General features: G+C 47.8%; 7 protein-coding genes across 7 annotated transcripts; 2 read left to right on the top strand and 5 right to left on the bottom strand.

Moving 5' to 3' along the window:
* Nucleotides 1–683: 683 nt before the first annotated feature.
* On the bottom strand, nucleotides 684–3,327 carry AGABI2DRAFT_214157 (hypothetical protein; the record flags this gene model as incomplete). The annotated part of the gene is made up of 7 exons (XM_006454234.1): nucleotides 684–725; nucleotides 777–1,163; nucleotides 1,222–2,024; nucleotides 2,077–2,137; nucleotides 2,184–2,330; nucleotides 2,384–3,137; nucleotides 3,192–3,327. 6 exons carry the CDS (start codon nucleotides 3,325–3,327, stop codon nucleotides 965–967), a joined length of 2,100 nt encoding a protein of 699 aa, XP_006454297.1. The 3' UTR covers nucleotides 684–725; nucleotides 777–964.
* A 165-nt stretch (nucleotides 3,328–3,492) lies between these two features.
* Nucleotides 3,493–6,465, bottom strand: AGABI2DRAFT_175902 (hypothetical protein). Its single transcript, XM_006454233.1, has 11 exons — nucleotides 6,262–6,465; nucleotides 6,182–6,212; nucleotides 5,879–6,132; nucleotides 5,249–5,819; nucleotides 5,137–5,195; nucleotides 5,076–5,082; nucleotides 4,986–5,028; nucleotides 4,868–4,929; nucleotides 3,862–4,810; nucleotides 3,610–3,799; nucleotides 3,493–3,556 (listed from the first exon to the last, which is right to left on the bottom strand). The coding sequence occupies exons 1-9, from the start codon at nucleotides 6,405–6,407 to the stop codon at nucleotides 4,745–4,747; spliced, it is 1,239 nt and encodes a 412-aa protein (XP_006454296.1). The 5' UTR covers nucleotides 6,408–6,465; the 3' UTR covers nucleotides 3,493–3,556; nucleotides 3,610–3,799; nucleotides 3,862–4,744.
* Nucleotides 6,466–6,726: 261 nt separating this feature from the next.
* On the top strand, nucleotides 6,727–8,057 carry AGABI2DRAFT_60886 (hypothetical protein; the record flags this gene model as incomplete). Its single annotated transcript, XM_006454232.1, has 7 exons — nucleotides 6,727–6,784; nucleotides 6,844–6,957; nucleotides 7,021–7,176; nucleotides 7,234–7,469; nucleotides 7,526–7,548; nucleotides 7,597–7,679; nucleotides 7,738–8,057. Coding segments are annotated over 7 exons (990 nt in total), but the record flags the coding sequence as incomplete, so codon positions are not given.
* A 301-nt stretch (nucleotides 8,058–8,358) lies between these two features.
* Nucleotides 8,359–10,075, bottom strand: AGABI2DRAFT_189560 (hypothetical protein). The gene is made up of 4 exons (XM_006454231.1): nucleotides 9,023–10,075; nucleotides 8,765–8,970; nucleotides 8,510–8,713; nucleotides 8,359–8,454 (listed from the first exon to the last, which is right to left on the bottom strand). The coding sequence occupies exons 1-3, from the start codon at nucleotides 10,064–10,066 to the stop codon at nucleotides 8,536–8,538; spliced, it is 1,428 nt and encodes a 475-aa protein (XP_006454294.1). The 5' UTR covers nucleotides 10,067–10,075; the 3' UTR covers nucleotides 8,359–8,454; nucleotides 8,510–8,535.
* A 26-nt stretch (nucleotides 10,076–10,101) lies between these two features.
* Nucleotides 10,102–13,171, top strand: AGABI2DRAFT_197210 (hypothetical protein; the record flags this gene model as incomplete). The annotated part of the gene is made up of 8 exons (XM_006454230.1): nucleotides 10,102–10,447; nucleotides 10,497–10,611; nucleotides 10,662–11,146; nucleotides 11,197–11,381; nucleotides 11,435–11,636; nucleotides 11,683–12,024; nucleotides 12,083–12,213; nucleotides 12,266–13,171. The coding sequence occupies 8 exons, from the start codon at nucleotides 10,102–10,104 to the stop codon at nucleotides 13,028–13,030; spliced, it is 2,571 nt and encodes an 856-aa protein (XP_006454293.1). The 3' UTR covers nucleotides 13,031–13,171.
* Nucleotides 13,172–13,282: 111 nt separating this feature from the next.
* Nucleotides 13,283–15,735, bottom strand: AGABI2DRAFT_182260 (hypothetical protein; the record flags this gene model as incomplete). Its single annotated transcript, XM_006454229.1, has 13 exons — nucleotides 13,283–13,467; nucleotides 13,537–13,591; nucleotides 13,645–13,659; nucleotides 13,720–14,012; nucleotides 14,060–14,159; nucleotides 14,217–14,293; nucleotides 14,345–14,456; nucleotides 14,505–14,792; nucleotides 14,845–15,228; nucleotides 15,276–15,299; nucleotides 15,353–15,382; nucleotides 15,444–15,562; nucleotides 15,654–15,735. The coding sequence occupies 13 exons, from the start codon at nucleotides 15,733–15,735 to the stop codon at nucleotides 13,283–13,285; spliced, it is 1,764 nt and encodes a 587-aa protein (XP_006454292.1).
* Nucleotides 15,736–16,165: 430 nt separating this feature from the next.
* AGABI2DRAFT_175897 (hypothetical protein) lies at nucleotides 16,166–17,862 on the bottom strand (the record flags this gene model as incomplete). Its single annotated transcript, XM_006454228.1, has 3 exons — nucleotides 16,166–16,299; nucleotides 16,356–17,445; nucleotides 17,497–17,862. The coding sequence occupies 3 exons, from the start codon at nucleotides 17,860–17,862 to the stop codon at nucleotides 16,166–16,168; spliced, it is 1,590 nt and encodes a 529-aa protein (XP_006454291.1).
* Between the last annotated feature and the right edge of the window lie 260 nt (nucleotides 17,863–18,122).

The raw sequence follows: 18,122 nt of genomic DNA, 5'->3' as shown, positions 1-18,122 counted from the left end.
CAAAGGATATAGCTGACCGCGAGCGCGAGGCTCTTGAACAGGCTGGTAAGAGTTATCCCTGTCAAATTCTTCTTGACGGTAACACCATCTCAGCCCTCCCTTACCAATGGAGACAAGAACTAGGCGAAGTTGAGATAAACGTGGCGGTTCCTCCTGGAACGCGAGGAAAAAATCTTGTGGTAATCATTCAGAAGAAAAGGCTCAGCGTTGGACTCAAGGGTGAAGAACCAATACTCAATGGAGAACTCTGCAAAGAGATTAAAGTCGAAGAAAGTAATTGGACCCTGCGTGCGTGGACTAATTATTCCGCATCATGAGTATCTTATTTCAATTGCAGTGGATCAAAAAGCCGTTTTGATAACTCTTGAAAAACTGAATAAACAAGCCTGGTGGGAGAACGTCCTTACTCACCATCCAAAGATCAACACCAGCAAGATTGAGCCTCCCAACAGCAAGTTGAGTGACCTGGACTTGGAGACTCGGTGAGTACAGAGAGTGTACCAGCTGATTATATATTCTTATCTTAATCCAGCGGCATTGTCGAAAAGATGATGGTAAGTGAAATATCGTCATATTTACTGCCCCTTCATATCGATTGATGTCCGCGTGCATAGTTCGATAATCAGCAAAAGGTAAGGAAAAGTTTCCATTACCACGCATTGACAGAATCAACTCTCAGTTAGCAACTGGGAAAGCCAACTTCGGATGAGATTAAGAAGGCGGAGGCAAGAGCTTTGTTGCTTTCAACCAAATACAAACTCAGTTGTCGTACGCAGGTCCTTAAAAAGTTCCAAGACGCGCATCCAGAATTGGACCTATCAAATGCAAATATCATGTAGAGTTCGCGTCTGGTTTGATATTAACGGAGGGTTACAATAAAAGTGTAGCAAACTATCTCGCGAATGAAGATCCCGCACCGTGAGTTTTTAGCGGGGATAAAATGACGACCTGATTTCAAACTTCATTATTGTCGTAGCCGCTTCCTGCCTTCATGCTTATTTTGACTTTTGCGCTTGACACTCGCCACTAAATTCCGCAGACTCGCTTCATCTCCGTCTTCCACGCGTAACGTCTGTGAGGCAACAGCGCTTTCACCTCGAGCGCCCCTTTGTCTTCGTCGACGCTCTTCCAAAAATGCTTTCATACCTTTCGTCTTTTGGAAGCTAGAGAGTACCATTAATCAATAGGTGCAAACCGCAGATGCAGTATAAGGTGACGCACTGAGGATTTGTAGGGTCGATAGCGAATTGATGATCCTCGTGGAGAATCTTAAAGCGCTCGTCCTGGACATCAATCTTGAAATCTTCTTGTAATTCATTTTCTTCATCCTTTCTACCTTCCTTTCCTCTCCCTTTCTTCCCTGTCTTTCCTTTCTCTGCTTTAAGAATGGTTTTAATATTGAAATGTTTTGGCTCTGGCCCTTTCGCGTGATGGAGGGTAATGTTAGGAACTGACTCATCAGTCGTGATCTTCGTCCTTGATGGAATTCGACGATTTGTTTTAGTATCAGAAGCAGTTTCAGTTTCTTCCACTACGTCCTCGCTATCACTTCCGAAGTTGAAGAATTCGTCGTTTTGGTATCCACCCTTTTTGTTTGAGTTAGGTCGTTCTTTCACCTTCTTCTTTTCCGCGCGGGTTTCCTTGCTCTTTTTTCTGTTCTCCCGCATCTTTCTCTTGTATCTGTCAATGGTCGTCTCGTCCTTGTCAGTCTTCTGTTCGCTTAGGCCAGGAGTGAATGTGATCTCCATGTCCACATCCCCGTCATCCTCATTGTTCCAACCTTCAGGCAAGGTATTGTCATCTCCATCTAGTAAAAGTGCCCGTAGTTTTCGCCGGGAAACATCATTTTTCTCTCCTGTTCGATTCGAATTATCCTCATCTTCATTTTCCGACGAGGAAGGTGCAAGATATGTCCCGAAGTCACCTTCTTCAACTTCCTTTCGTGTCAACTGTCTTCGGGTGGTTTGATAACGTTCTGGATCGTCCTCATCCCACGTAAGTTTGACTTTTGAGTGCCGAAGAGCCTAAACTTGAATTTAGAGAAAGAAAGAGTGCGGGAGAAAAAGATGGACATACGTCAGTAGCAAAGTCTAATGGTTTATAATTTGTCGATATGTCCCCCGTTGCCTCATCCCTGCTAAACGTCATCTGACAGCTCATGAACAACATGAATGAGGATATACCTTGCATCCGTATCAAATGTCATGTCGTCGGGCACAAAACTAAGGTCGAAGATATTTGCCGACCGTTCCAACTCCGTACCATCCAACTCGTTGTAAATGTGTGAGGCGGCTTCGACAGTATCGCACTGAACAATAGCATAATAGTATCTAAAGATGTAATTGAGTAAAGGCGATTTTTAAGCTACGAAAAACGAGCGTACCTTAAACGTTCGAGTTGATACTGACGCAAGGCATCCTCATTATATTCATCTTCGTCTCCAACTTCATAGATGGTCCTCTCGTCAATCACATCGGTGTCTCTTCGCTTTTTCTTAAAAATCTCCGGTGGAGGACCTTCCTTTTCCTCCCGCTCCATTCGCTTCTTTCCAAACTCAGAAGGATATATTCGTACGGAAAGGATGGACCCTCTGGCGAGTAGTGCGGCAGTACCCTTCCTGTTCCTCGGATTCTCACCTTGTTCCGTTGTGGTTGAAACAGATACAGGGACATAGGGAGCAGTGGGGGACACAAGTGAGGCGAAGACCTTGTAAAGATGTGATGCTCGGACATGATCCCAGTCGAGGTTTACGACTGCGAGTCGGCGAGTGCGATCGACTGTTTCCGTATCTTCCTTTTCTCCTAGATCTTTGTTGGCTTTGGCATATGCTGCCACCTGCGCATCGAGTTCGGCATATGCATCTTCGTCAAGGTCGACTTCAAGCTCATCATCAGCACCAATTCTGACGATATCATCCACGTCGCTTTCATCAGAACTTTTGATTTCTGAATCTTTGGAGTCGTCTTCCTCATCCGATGATTCCATCAAAACTTGTCCACGCGCATAGTCAATGGTTTTCTCAGCCTCGTCTCCAGCCTTATCCTGATCCTCATCTACGGGAGCCAATCGGTAGTATTTTTTGAGGTTATCTTCCTCGTGAGTTTTCGAAAGTTTTCGGCCATACTTGTCAACCTGCGCTAAACATATGCTTGTTGATAAGCAATGATGATGTAGGTCTTGCTATAACGCACCAGTGTCCTTGTCCTTTCTGTTGGATTGTTGAAAGAGAGACTTGAAACGGTCGTCTATAAGGACTTTGCGCTGCTTATTTTTTGGTCGTCGAAAACGAGGGTCTGTCTTGATACGAGAGAAGCGCGGGTCGGACATGACGGGGATGAGATGAAGACAAATTTATGATCATTATGAAGGTCACATGCTGTCTATGTATAGACCAGGAGACATGGCGACCAGCATCCACTGATCATGATCAACAAAATCATAAGCGATGCAACAGCCGACACCGCAACCATAAAACCTTCTCCCTGTTTCCATCCTTTCTTTCCTCTCACTCCCATATCGCTTTCTTTCTTTCTATCCTCCTTGTCTTTTTTTCTTTGTAAGTTCTCGTTTCGCGACACCTTTCTTTCAATCCACTTATGTCCGTGCCAGCCTTGACTCCATTGTTAGGCCGCAGGCGCGCCTTCAGTACTAGCCGCACGAAATAAGTTCAATTCTGGTTGATCCAATCCTACAATTTTTCCCAATCATCATGCGTGCCTTCTTCATCATCTCCGCGCTTTTCCTCGCTTTCGCTAGTCAGATCATGGGAGCTCCTGTTAAAATGCCCATGCCCCTTGCAGTCAGTCCTTTCATGCCTTGCTTCATTTTTCCATCGCTTCTAACGCAGAGGATGGTCAACAGCGCGAGGCAAAATCGATTGAAACTTTTAGTGCTTATGTCCGTCGCCAGGGCCTCTCAGTAGAGGAGCCAGTCAGCAAGAGGAGCGATGTACCCGTCGAGCGGCCATCCAAGTCCCTCAACGGAGTCGTCGAAGCTTATGACAAGAGGAGCGATGTACCTGTCGAGCGGCCGTCCAAGTCCCTCAACGGAGTCGTCGAGGCGTATGACAAGAGAAGCGATGTACCCGTCGAGCGGCCTTCCAAGTCCCTTAACGGAGTCGTCGAGGCATATGACAAGAGGAGCGATGTACCTGTCGAGCGACCATCCAAATCCATCAACGGAGTCGTCGAAGCTTATGACAAGAGGAGCGATGTACCTGTCGAGCGGCCTTCCAAGTCCCTCAACGGAGTCGTCGAGGCGTATGACAAGAGGAGTGACGTACCCGTCGAGCGGCCATCCAAGTCCACCAACGGAGTCGTAGAAGCCTACGACAAGAGAAGTGATGTACCCGTCGAGAGGCCGTCCAAGTCCCTCAACGGAGTCGTCGAGGCATATGACAAGAGGAGCGATGTACCCGTTGAGCGGCCATCCCAATCCCTCCAGGGAGTCGTTGAACCCTACAATTGACATGGGGCAAACGTCAGGATGAGCCGTGCTTGTCAATTGATGAGGTGGTGCTAATGATGGATGTTGTTTGGGTGACTGGTGTATCCTTTGGAATTGATTTTTCGTGTATTCACATTCGTTTTCAAACTAGTACTTATCTTTCCTTAACGATTGTCGAGGAGCATAGGTATAGATCGTCGATACCTTGTAGGTAGAAAGTCAATATATAAGGCTTGGAGGATAGTTATATCAGGTCTCGTCTTCAAGTGTAAAAACTCATTAGCCTGAAGAGTGAGATCTACTCTCGTACAAATATGCCAGCCGCTCCCATTCCAGTACCAATACACATCGAAGTAACCAGAACCTGCACACAAGTAGAAGTTAAGTAGTGGTAACTGAAACAGGGAGATCATGCACGTACTTTTCCCCGTCTCCGATGGAGTTCGTTGAGACCAGTCGCGATCTGACGTGCACCAGTGGCGCGTAACTATGGAACCAGATAAACGACGTGCACAAAATAGGAGTCGAGATATACTTATCTAGCGGATGTCCGAAGGCTATAGCTCCCCCGTTCACGTTGACCTATCAAAGACTCAGCAATGTCAAGGGACAAAATAGGTGAGAATGACCTTTTCACTATTTGAAAAGGATAATTAGAGTGTGTCGCAAAGGCTAGCGGGGATGACTTACGTCGGCAATTGTAGGGCGTTGATGCAGTAAACGCACTGCGAAGCGAATGCTTCATTAATCTATAAGAGTCATTTCTACATCACCCTTTCGACAATTCAAAAAAGCGGCTCACCTCGAAAAGGTCAACATCATCAATTGTGATACCCGCGATTTCCAGTGCTTTAGGGATTGCATACACAGGACCAATACCCATGATGCGTGGGGGCACGCCTGCCACTGCAGTAATAATGTATTTTGCCAGTATTGTAAGGCCAAGTTCTTCAGCCTTCCTCCTCGTCATTAGGAGAACTGCAGCAGCACCGTCCGTAATTTGACTAGCATTGCCACCAGTCGTAGTCGATTTACCCCACTGGGGGAAAGCTGGCCGAATCTTGGCCAAATTTTCTTTCGTAGAGCCATACCGAATCCCATCATCCTTGGAAACGACAATCTGTCTCTTCTCACCAGTCTGTGGATCCTTCTGAAAGACGGTAAAAGGAACTATCTCTCCATCAAAGTAACCAAGTTTCTGAGCGCGTTCTGCCTTTTGGAAGGATCCGGCAGCAAAAGCATCTTGTTCCTCTCGACTGACATTGAAATCGGCAGCGACATTCTCACTTGTCCATCCCATACGTTCCTTGCAATCGCGGGAGGCAACATTACAGGAGATAAGTTCACTCTGCTCTGGGCCGCCTTTATCGGGACTATACAAGAAAAACGTCAACGACAAATGTACACATTGCAGGGCATATAGAAGACAGACTTTTCAGACATGCTTTCAGCACCGACAGCAAGGCCAATCTCAATAGAACCGCTGCGAATTTGGTTTGCAATACTGCTAACGGCCATAAGACCACTTGAACAGAACCGGTTCACCACCTCGACGGGAGTTGTATCGGGGAAGCCGGCAGCTAGGGCTGCAGAACGTGCAGCGTACATAGCATCTGGCGTCAAGACAGTTCCGACGCAAATATCGCCGACGAGTTTAGGATCTATTTTTGAGTGCGCAATGGATTGCTAGAGAGTGATCGATATGACGCGACCGGGTAGTCGATGACTATCGTACCTTGTAAATTTCGAGTAGTAGCTCATCGGTCCTAGGAAAAATTCAGCATGTAGACTTAGCCGACGCAAAGAACAACATGCCTGGCATCTCGAAAGCCTCCCTTCTTGGCCTTGCAGAGGGGGGAACGGATGGCCATAGTAATGACGACATCGTCAGGGTTTTGGCGTTGAAGGGCAGCTAGACCAACAGGCTTGAAGTGGGAAGCAATTTGCTTGACGCGTTCCATGGTTGAGAGAGTATGAAGATAGTAGAAGATCCGGCCGGTTAGAAAAATTGGAGGCGGGGTGGTGCATGTTTGGGTTGATGCTGTCGCCGATTTGATTAGGCCGAAGATGCAACTATGTATAGAATGCCTATAGAATGCCGGTCACCGTCATCTCAAAGTCGAGCGTGATTAGTCCTGTTGCCCTCCAACGCCTGCGGTTCATTGGTCAGATCACACGGCCTTCCCCTTCCTTCTTAGTCTAATCGTCATTCTTTTCTCAGATATTGCAGGTAGCTCTCGGCTCTCAGTCCCTTTATAATACTCAGCTTCGACTACCTCAGTAAACCTCACCGACCCCGTATTTCGCGGAATATACCATGGAAAACAGAAGCACCAAGGTCGGCTGGCATGCTTCTTCGAAGTATTGATCCATTTCCGACTTCGAAAAATTACACAGATGATCTCGATGAAATGAAGAAGCGCTGCGAAGCTGCAAGTGTGAAATCACTTATCATCACAGGAACAAGCCTCCGCGACTCTCATCGTGCGATCCAACTCGCCGAAGAACACGGTTGGTATCCATATTTGAATATTCATCTTGTATTTATTGGTTAAATGTGTCGGCCTCTACCAGGTTTTTATGCCACTGTGGGCTGTCATCCCACGCGCAGCACCGATTTCGATAATCATACGGATGGCCCACAAGCCTACCTCGAGGGATTGGACACTCTTATTTCTGAAAACCTGACAGGCAGGGGAAGAGTCGTCGCTCTTGGAGAGCTGGGCTTAGGTATATCTTCATGTTATGCTATAGTCATCCCACACCCAACAGTCCGACATCCAACAGATTACGACCGCACGAATCATGCACCAATAGATATTCAAAAGAAATATTTTCGGATGCAATTATCCCTTGCAAAGAAATATCACCTTCCCATGTTTTTACATTCTAGGTCTGCGCATGCCGATTTTATTCAAATCCTTTCCCAAGAAGGTTTTGGAAGTGATGGTGGAAAAATTGTCGGAGGTGCTGGAGGTGTTGTCCATAGCTTTACGGGATCGACACAAGAAGCACAAGATTATGTTGGTTCCCTTTCTCTCTATTCACAAATAAACGTTGACCAACTCGATGTACCTAGGTGAACATGGGTTTCCACATCGGGTTAGTTCACTGGTCTACACTGGGTCCTAGTTAAACCAAATCCAACAGTATAAATGGCTGCTCATTGAAGACTTCTGAAAACTTGACAGCTGCGCTATCCATCCCCCCTCAATGGATCATGTTTGAAACCGGTAAAATCAACTCATTACAACAAATATCTACATTTTTAATCTCCAAATTGCAAACTAGACGCACCATGGTGTTCATGTACATCCACACACGCTTCAAAACCTCATCTCGATCAGCTACCACCGGATTACCGTTCAGTTTTTTATCCAGCTGCAACACAACCCCAGCGATTCGTCTTGGGAAAGCCCGTAAAGGGTCGCAACGAACCTACCGCGGTAGGAGGAGTTGCATGGGTGATCTACAGCTTGCATCAGCAAGCAAGAGAAGAGGCGCTTGCAAGGGGCGAACAAAGGGAAGAGGTGCCGTATTGGAAAATTGTCCAGAAGGCATTCAAAAATACCGTTGAACTTTTTAAGCTGCAGGAATTGGCTGATACCTGAACCTCGCACGGAGGCGAAACCGGCATCCGAAAAACTAGTGACACTAGAGAAGTTACAACAAAATTATAGTCCATTTAAAATCTATTCCTTGCAACAAGACGAAGTGCGACTGCCACTGACATAGGCCATTACCCAAAAAAAGTGTGTATGAAATGTGTAGTTTATAATGTGCGGGAAAAGAAACTAGAATGAAGGACACGGATAGTGCTAGGAAAAAGAGCGGAATAGTGTCGCACTATTATATGCGTACGTAGAAAAAATAGTGATAGTCCGAGATGGTATAGAATAAACATACAGATGAGGAAAGGACATAAATATGGAATTGGATGCAGGAAGAAAAATAATCCGGGGTGTAATAGAGGGACGAATAAACCGCGTCAGAAATGACAGCTTTTCGCTAAAACGCAATAAGGTTATCCCCCGTTGATCCCGTCGAATGACATGAGACGCACCCAAAAAAAGTCGGCCATGGCGCTCTCTACATGATGACACAGTCCTTATCTTTATTCTTTCCCAACTCGGAATCACCTTGCTCACGGTGTAAAACGGACCCAGGTCCACCGGGCTGATGCACAGGCCCATTCTGCGAGTTCTTTAGCCGCTGTATCGCACGCTTGTCCCCCTTGTCAGCGGCTCGTTTATAGTGAGTCATTGCCCTAAGTGGTATTTAGCGTAATACTCGGAATGAGAGGAGGGTAAGAGCGCACTCTTGGGTATTGATTTGCGTTCCGATTCCCACCTCGAGGAAATATCCACAAGCATACATAGCCTTTGCAAGGCCAGCTTCTGCGGCTTTTTGAGCCCACAAGAAGGCCTCCGTGTCGGACTGCGGAAGAACGCCAGGCGAGCCGACGAGATACCACGCTGTCAGGGCGAAGCATGCGTCTCGGTGGCTCTGTTGCGCAGCTATGTTCTAAGACGTGATGAGAATTATAAAAATATGCGCGAAAAAAAAAAGTACAGACGTAATAGTGGATCGAGAGAGCGGGATCTTGGGGGCAACCCATTTTCCCGTACTCGTAGCACTCGCCCAGTCGGTACGCACTGGGGGCGTAACCGAGCTCTGCAGCCTGTGCGAGGAGCTCTGTTGAATATTCATAGTCAACAAAGACGACGTTCTCGATCCCGCGTTCGTGTAGTAATGCCAGCTCATGAAGGGCATGGGGGAATTCTGCTGTGGCATGTTCAGCGCTCCTCTTGAGCCATTTGACGCCCTCCTTGGGGCTCTTGGAGAGGCCGAGTTCACCGTTGAGCTCGGCGATCCCCAGACGGTACATGGCACCAGGGTGGAGGGCAGCGGCGGCTTTTCGGAAAAACTGGACAGCCTTGGGAGATTCTCTGCGACAGCCCCAGCCATTCTCGCAGCAAGTACCGGCGCGGTAAGCGGCATCGGGGTGGCCATGTTTGGCGGCGAGGACAAAGAGAGGATAAGCTTTATCAAAGTCTTGTTTTCCCTTTACGGTTCCAATGCCGTTGGCATAGCAGTCAGCCAAGAAGTATTGGCTGGCGGGATGGCCTCTGTCAGCCAAGCGTTTGAGGAGGGATGTTGCTTCACGAACGAGATCTTCGCGCTTTTCGAGAGCCCTTTCTACGACCAAGAGATTTCCCGGCGTGTTGGGGGGGATGGGAAGGGATTTGGAAGCGTCAATCATGAAGACGGCGAACTCGAACTGGAGATCGGGATCCTGGGTTTTCTTTGCATTGGCACGATAGAGTTCCAGGGTGCGTTCGTGCGAGAGGAGGGCAGCTTGTTTCCCGGGACGTAGATGGGAGTGGTCAAGGAGGGGGCCATTGGGAGGGGGCGACGGGGCACGGATAGAGTGAGTTGCGACCGAGCTGGAGTGGGGGAGGTGCAATGAGTCGGGCTGGAGGTGAGTGGAGGGAGCAGTCTGGAGAACGGGCTGACTCTGGGTGGCGGCGAAGAAGTCGTCGTGGTCGTCGAGGTCTGGCGTCGGAAAGCTGTGGGGAGAATCCCAGGGCTGGTGGGGGGCGAGGGGGGCCTCCATCATGTAGGTAGCAGGAGAGAGTGTGGGTCACAGCCACCATGGAGTCCTCTCTCCGCACGCGCCGCCCCTCGGAGGCCTCCCGCAGAGCCCCCGCCCGCTCGCCGTCCAAACTCACCAAGAACGCGCCCCGCGATGTCCGCAAGTCCCGCGTCGATGACAAAATCAAGAAACGCATGTCCATGCGCTATGCAGACATCTCTCTGCCGTCCCAGGTCCCCCCTCTCCCTGCTGTACCGCCCCTCCCCACCCCCTCTCCCATCTCCTTGCACCACACTCCGAGGGACGACGACAGCACAAGGGGCCTCTCTTCCACACCCCAGCGCGGTGCCATCTCATCCGAAGACAAGAAACTCCTCAACGCCGAAGATTTCGACGCAGATGCCTGTACGTCTTCCACATCTCAACCACAGTCACTGGCCTGAACTCCAAATAGTCATCAAAGCCAAGCTCGCCAACTCGACCGAGGCAGAGCTTAGGACCCTCCAGTCGACCCTCCGCCTCGCCAAGGACGATACCGCCTCTGATCTACAGCGCTCCGTCTTCAAAAAGTACCCATTCTGCGCATTTTGTACCCACTACGACTAATGCTCCAACTCAGCTACGCCGAATTCGTCGTCATCTCCAAAGAGATCTCCGTTCTCGAGAATGAAATGCACGAACTCAAGGACCTTCTCTCCGAATTCAAATCGATGCCTTCTATGCTCCACATCCCCGATCCTACCTCTGCGACCAGTGGAACTTTGTCAACGTATAAACGCTCCTCTGTTGCCGACCTTCGTGTTCTATATTTCAACCAAATGCAGGCTCTCCATGCTTCTATCGAAGGCGCAGCTAAATTCGTTCCAACCACTCCTGGCCGTCATATTCTCAGTGAGATGGAGGGAGTCTACAGCCTAAACGCCGCAACGTACAAGGTCGTTGGCAAGGTCAAATTTGTCATTCTCGACGATGCTGTACTGGTGGCCCGTAGAAGACGAAGAAATGCTACTGCCGCTGACAGTTCCTCAAATGAAGGAAAACTTGTCGCAGAAAAGTGTTGGCCCCTCAATGATATGCTGGTCCTAGATACAAAGGATTCCCCGAGTCTGCCTCCCCATCTTTTCCTACGTCTCTGCTTCTCAACATTGCATTAGATATGAACAACGTTTTCAAAATTCGTCAGGGAAAAGAAATCCATGTGTACCGAACGGAAGCTCCCGCAGACAAGAAATCTCTTCTTGCACAGTTCAGGCAAGCTGCAGATGAACTGACCGCCAAAAAGCGAAAAGAGCGCGAGGGCGAGCACGAACGCAGAAAAAGCATATGGCAGGGTGATAATGTTCGTCATCAAAACCTGCACTCCCTCAACGCTACTAAAAACTCTCTCTCTAGAAAGGCTCCGTGCCTCCCCCCATGCCGGAATGGATGGCTGACATCGCTCGGAAAGGTGCCGACTTTCTTGGCGCTAGCGAAGCTGACAACGCAAAGGAAAAGGCTGAGAGCGATGCTCGGTGGGTAGGAGAATGGTCCGACGATCTGAGTGTAGCAATCGCTCTTCGTGAATGGACGAGCGCTGTTGAACTCGTCGAGCAAGGTGAATTGTCTCCTCCGTCCAAGACATCCTCACTAACCTTGAACAGGTCAACAACGTCTATCAACCACACCCGCTTTGCAGAATAAACTTCCAGACCTGATGAATCAGCTAACAGCCGCCCTTTTGTCCTCCCTATCGATGCCCTCCAACAAAAAAACGTCTTGCATCACGCTTATCACTCTTCTAGTCCGATTAAGAGCGGCTGCGGCTGCACGCAAGACTTTTTTGGATATGCGGACGACTGCTATCACAGGACTCATGAGAAGAATTCGATTCGAAGGGGACATAAACGCATATGTCGGGGATCTTAGTATCGTTTGGTTCACGGGGATCAAGCATACTGCCGACTGGTACTTGGGCAGCTTTAGAGATAATGAATCAACCAGCGGTAAATTTTTGCGTGTCTAAATAAGCGGTCGTCCTAACTTCCCTGATTTTTTCTTCAGCCCTGGTTGTATGGGTACAAGAACAGCTCAAGACTTTCGCTGAAATGTTCAGGAAACAAGTCTACACAGTCGATGTAAAGCCCGATGTTGTACAAGAGGCCACCGCTATTGCGCAGATACAAGGCCGCAAGGTATAATTGGGCAGCCTTAATTTAAGCCGATGAAAGCTAATGTATGCACCAGCTTCTTCAGGAACATGGTCTCGACTTTCGCCATTTTCTTGACCAACTCTTGGTCGAACGGCCAAAAGAAATTAACAAAGGACACACGCAGTTTTCTTATGCCGAACATAAATCATCTAGACAACCCAAAATATCCATCGTAACTAGTCCGCAGGAAACTAATCCGAGTCCTTTTACCTCACCCTCTCAATTTTCGCCTACAGAAGTGGGCTCACCTCCCATTCAGCGTATGCCTTCTCCATCGCCATCAACGTCATCTGCCACGCCAATATCCACGCGACGTCGTACGCCAGCACCTCCATCCGCATTCAGAGAACCAAGCAGTCCAAGAAGTATAACGCCACCACCACCACCCTCCGCACCCTCACACCCTCCTTCACCTCACCGTAACCGCAGCCGCACTCCGGTTCCTCTTCCGTCTCCTATGCCTATGTCTCCTGCCTCTGACTTGGCTCCTCCCGCCTCGGCACCTATCACTGGATTGGGTATTTCTGTGAGAAATGCGAGAACACCACCGCCATCTTCTAGTGCTGGACTACCAGCAGCTTTGACACCTGGTTCAGGGAGGTCTGGTATAGGCCAATTCGGCCCCACGAGAGCTCGACTTGTAGATGAAGAGAAAGACCGGGAGCCATACAGCCCTGGAGGGAGGGTCAAATCTGTACGAACTAACCCATCATTACCTCCTAGGTCAGTCAAGAGGCCTGGTAGTAGTAGCGGGTTAACGCCCAGGAGTGTTGTTCCTCAGAGAGAGGGGATGTTCTGATTTTTCGTTGTCGTTCGTCGCTTGCGTGTATTATAATAGCAAATAGCATTAAGTATATGGAACAAAGTAACATGTGTATCAGTAATAGATTTTACTTCGTAAAATATCAATTAGAGGGGACTGCAACAAATCATCAGATTTGATTCGGAAAGGAGTGCTAGACCATTACCTGGAGGGTAATCAATGTTCTCAGGGAGGAGATACCAGGCTCCTATAAAAAATACAATTAAGAAAGAGCGCGATTCTCTCGAGTTACAAAACCGTACTGTCTTCTTCGGGGTCCACATCCGCGGCTGTGTTCCCGTCCCCAAGAAAATAAAATCGGTTATTGGGATCACCGTCCAAAGTCTCATAATTGAAGTCCTCCCAACGAGGATGTTGTAAAGCCTTGACAGCATGCAATGGCGAACCTGGGCGAGGAAAAAAACAAACGAGTTCTACACATCTGTCTTTCTTCCTGAAAGTGGATAGTTACTGCTTACCTGGCCAAAGGGCAACGATACGACCTGACTCTGCTTTGTTTACTTTATACCATGCACGACATTTCTCGCTAAAACTTGTCTGTGTGGTGCCATTGAGTAATTATGAGCAATTCGGCGTTGGAAACACCGGACCTTGGGAAAATAACCCTGTTCATATCGAATGAGCCCAACCCTCATGATTTCACCAAAAATGCTAGAAACACATACCTCCGAATATTGATAAAAGTCATCAATAGCTTCAACTTTGACCTCCATACTTTTCAGTCTCTCTCGTTGTATTTTCAAAACAGCTTGAACGATATATTCAGCTTGACGCTCTATAACAAGCAGAAGGGAACCTGCGGCAACGCTAGAGTTGGGACCGAAGACATGGAAAAAGTTGGGGAAACCATCGACGGCAACACCGAGGTATGTTCTTGGGTATGGTGTGTACTTGTCAGCGAGGTCGACACCATTACGACCGATGATAGGAATGCCGTATTTGCATGAGGTATCAAAACCTAAACGAAGGTTATTGACATGTGCGAAACGACGTATACTGGCTTACCAGAAGCACAAACTATTACATCAAGCTCTTGGATCTTGCCATCTACCGTTTCGATTCCTGTGGGTAGAATACGTTTGATAGGTGTGGGGACGAAGTCACACTGAATGGATAGTGTCAGACCGAAAGTATTAAGTGAAGATCAATTTTGGGTGCTTGCATTATCTTGGCAGAGTGCTTCTAGGTAGCCAGGGCCAGGAGTCAATCGTCGACAAGCGACAGCAAAATCGGGAATAACTGCCGGTGCCTTTCAGAATGACCCAGAGTGTGAAGATAGAGGCGGCATACTATGATTGGCTATCCAAGGCTTCTTCGCGAGGCGCTTGATCATGTCTTGCCGAAATGCCTCTCGTACCTTATGTTGAACCGGGTGGTCTTTCATGGTAGCGAGGTGCGCAACCTGTAGCGATGTCACAGAAAACGTTCCGCGATTAGGGTTAGAGCTTACATTAAGATGGCTTTCAAGACTGCGACGCCATTCTTGATAGACACGATCGTCCTTAAAGCGCTCAAAATCTTCCTCTGTGAATGCATCTGACCGCAGAGCATATGTTACCGACCTGTGCAAGTATAAATGAAAAAACAACGCACAGTTGGGTGTTTCTATGCCACCGGAAAGTTCAGATTGTTCCTCGGACAAGAATGTGCCAGAGATCCATGTCTTTCCTCTAACATAGTTTACCAAAGACTTCACTCTTGGCTGCAAGTTGGCAACGATTTGAATACCGGAAGATCCCTGACGACTTAGTAGTTAAGGGCCCGCATCGTGTATTGAAGGAATGATTTACCACACCAATGACTCCCACACGCTTTTCGTTCCACGTTTTGACGGTGTCCTCCCACGCACCTTCGCCTTCTCGAGTATGCCATTCCGCACTGTGAATTAGTTCGCCTTGGAATGTATCGATACCTTGTATATCAGGCCAGGCTGGTATTCTGAGATTTCCAACGGCACTCAATAATACGTCCGCGACGTCCTCAGTCCGAATATCAGTCTCTTGTTCCCCTCGTTTGACCACTGAGATTTTCCATTTTCCGGCGGCTTCGTCATAGCGTATGCCAGTGATATGGTGTCCGAGTTTAATAAACGGGTTGAGTTTATACTTGTCAACCACTCCTCGTATGTATCCTTGAATTTCTGGTCCTGGTGCATAGAATTTCGACCAATCCTTCTAAAATAAAAATGAGCCGCCGAAGGAAGGCAAATGATTTCACTCACCTTGTTCTCAAAAGTCAGCTGATACTGGACGGAGCTTGAGAACACTGATAACGTTGGATACAAGTTTAGTGACTTACGCAATGTGAGGGAATATCACAAGCCAAGCCCTACATCATCGAACGTTTAGCCGCCCAGATAAGTGGTATTGGAAACATGGACCGGACGTACGGGGTATCTGTTAGCAACCCAAGTACCACCCACATCGTCGCGAGCTTCGTAGATGGTCAGATCGATATTTTTGACCTTTTGCCGAAGACTAATGTCGCTGTTCAAGACCCAATAACGATCTAGTTTCCATTCATACATACCGTATTCCTGCGATAATGCCTGGTTTTGATTCTCAGCATTATATCTCCGATAAATGGTGTATCGACTCACCACTATATCCGGCACCTATAACCACGACCTTGACAGGACGCGCATCATCGATGCAAAAGTTCCCCAGCTTAAAATCCGACATCATGAATCGAGTGGTAACGTATTAGTGGGTAGGAAATAGAAGTCCAGAGATGGCGTCAATGGAGACACTTACCAAGTCAATCTTATATATCGAGTGAACTGCAGACAGTTTACTTCAACTTGTTCACAAGACATGGCAACTTCCATTTCGCTCGTGCCGGTGGTTCAAAAAAAGATGCGCTTATTACTGATCTCCCTTAGAAGCTGATATTCACGTGGCTTCCATTCAGTGACGAGTGTGGCAATAGTCAGAAACATCACACAATGTTGGATCTGGATTGGCAAGTGATCAACAGTGACGTGGCGCTTAAAACAAATAGCCGTTCTCTTCCACAAGCCACAGCAGGCATTTGAGCTGAGTCTCTGAGAAGATGGTTGTCAACTCAGAAAACATACAAAGGGCATTTGAATTGAGATAAATTATTTACAGATCACGCGCGAGAAGCTTGGAGCTGGAAGGCGACATGACCTTGTGCATTATCAGCTTTTTGAGCTAACATCATCGCTGCTTCCGCAGCACGTTCGGTAGTGGGTCGAATACTGAGTGGGGAATTGATCATTAAATCTAGAAGTAATATAAGACTGGGAATGGCTATAGAAAAAAAGATAGAATCTACTCACCCTTGAATAAAAGAACATAGCGGGTGATTCGTTGTGTCGGCAAAATAGCTAGATCATGGATTGGAGTTTTATTTCGTGCCTTGCCCTTGACGTTCCCGATGACCATAGATGCGATATTGTCGAGACTGCATCTTGAATACTTTTTCTTGCCCCATGTTCCAACTCGTTTTACCAATGTGATTGACCTTTTTGGTTCGTTTAAGATATTAAATGTTGCGGGAGTACCGTTGGAACGTTTGACCAAAGGGCCGGAAACTTTGACCTTGTCTGTAATAAAAAATTCCCCGACAACTTCACACCACTGCATATAAATTTTTTCCAAGAGCTTATACAAGTCCAGGAAGGTGATGCAGATACCGAGGACACTCGGATTCATTTCCATCAACTTTAAGAAGTGGCCACTGATATCTATGAGCGCTGGAAGGCGGGAGAGCATGAGAGAGGAGGGCGCTGGTTGGCTTTCACCCTTGACAAGGAATTGAAGGGATAGGTGATAATTGCGTTCCGTCAGGATGAATTCCCGACAGACAAGGAAAATGCGCCGGGCGGAAGACCATGCTTTAGATTCATCAACGGCAAGGATTGAAAAGTGATCGTCTGTCATAAGCAGGCTGGGATCGCCCTTTGTCGATGACCCACTGACCAGCGTCTGAGCGTCAGGGTCAAGACTATGGAATGACCTTTCCGCCGAGCATAAGAAACATAAGCGAAGTTTCTCAAGAAGTTCTACAAGCTCCTCATTTGTGACTCCGTGATCAGCAATGGCATCGGCTAAAGTCCAACGCTTATGTCGAAAAGGTCGAGCCACAGTTTCTTCTAGATGATTATTGCGCGTCCTCTCGCTGCGGTCGCTCCCACCGCAGGGTCCATGCCAGGACGCTCTGCGGGTTACAGCCATCTCAGCATCAGATATTTTGACTTTGGGCCACATAAGCATGGCTCCTATCCGCGACGGTGCACGACCGGATGCGACAATAGGGAAAGATAGCTCGCCAGTCCAAGCTAGGGAAATGACAGCTTCCGTGCCCACCGTATGAGGAATGAAGGGAGTATGAGGAGAACAGAACCCATGAGATTGAGATTCAGTGAACTACAGCGGGATGTAAATCGCAAATTCCATCAAAATTCACACTGAACATACAGGAAGAGTGCCAGAAGTTTCGACCAAAGGCTGTGGAGGAATCGTTCGAGATCGATGGAGAAGTTGTGGTAAGGGATCGCCTTTCCTCTGCCGGCGGCAACTTGTGGCATCCAAGATGGGCTTCGAATTGAAATCAGGTGATTGATTCCTGGTAAGTGGTTCAGATGTATAGATGGGAGAAGGGTATAGAGAATTTGGGGTATCATAGGAGTTGTCGCACTGCAGCATCGAGATAGAGAATTCAAAAGATACACAGGCAGGTGTTGGGAGAAGGGGGGGATGAGGACCGGTCAACAAACCAGAATAAAAGGATTCATCCTCGGAGGAAGCACTCGAAGGAGGAGATAGCTCTGAAGCTGAAGACATTGTGGCCATACGAAGCTCCCTATGTTCTTTTCTAGCTCTCAGCCTGTAACATTATATGCAAGATCCACTACCGGGCCATAAATGACATCAGCGAGAGGGACGCATGACAAGTTTGTTCCCGGAAATGACACCAATATTGCCTAAGCATTCATGGAGCAGGTATACTCCAAACAGTTGTGAGGTCCTGGTGATGATTGAAAAAAAAACACAATCACTTCATGCTGGACTAGGCTCCCTGGTAACGGTTGAAGAGTGAAGCA

The sequence above is a fragment of the Agaricus bisporus genome (assembly GCF_000300575.1).
Source record: "Agaricus bisporus var. bisporus H97 unplaced genomic scaffold AGABI2scaffold_1, whole genome shotgun sequence".
In the NCBI taxonomy this organism is placed as follows: domain Eukaryota; kingdom Fungi; phylum Basidiomycota; class Agaricomycetes; order Agaricales; family Agaricaceae; genus Agaricus; species Agaricus bisporus.
This window is presented reverse-complemented; position numbering and strand designations above follow the sequence as displayed.

Bases quoted from the DNA above. Each gene is read 5' to 3' on its own strand.
- AGABI2DRAFT_189560 (XM_006454231.1), bottom strand. From the start codon at position 10,066: ATGATGGAGGCCCCCCTCGCCCCCCACCAGCCCTGGGATTCTCCCCAC. The intron at 8,971-9,022 runs GTCTGTACTTTT...ATCACGTCTTAG, and splicing joins CTCTCTCGATCCACTATTAC to AACATAGCTGCGCAACAGAG. The intron at 8,714-8,764 runs GTGCGCTCTTAC...AATACCACTTAG, and splicing joins ACGCAAATCAATACCCAAGA to GGCAATGACTCACTATAAAC.
- AGABI2DRAFT_175902 (XM_006454233.1), bottom strand. From the start codon at position 6,407: ATGGAACGCGTCAAGCAAATTGCTTCCCACTTCAAGCCTGTTGGTCTA. The intron at 6,133-6,181 runs GTACGATAGTCA...ATCACTCTCTAG, and splicing joins TACTACTCGAAATTTACAAG to CAATCCATTGCGCACTCAAA. The intron at 4,930-4,985 runs ATAAGTATATCT...TTCCATAGTTAC, and splicing joins AGCCTTCGGACATCCGCTAG to GCGCCACTGGTGCACGTCAG.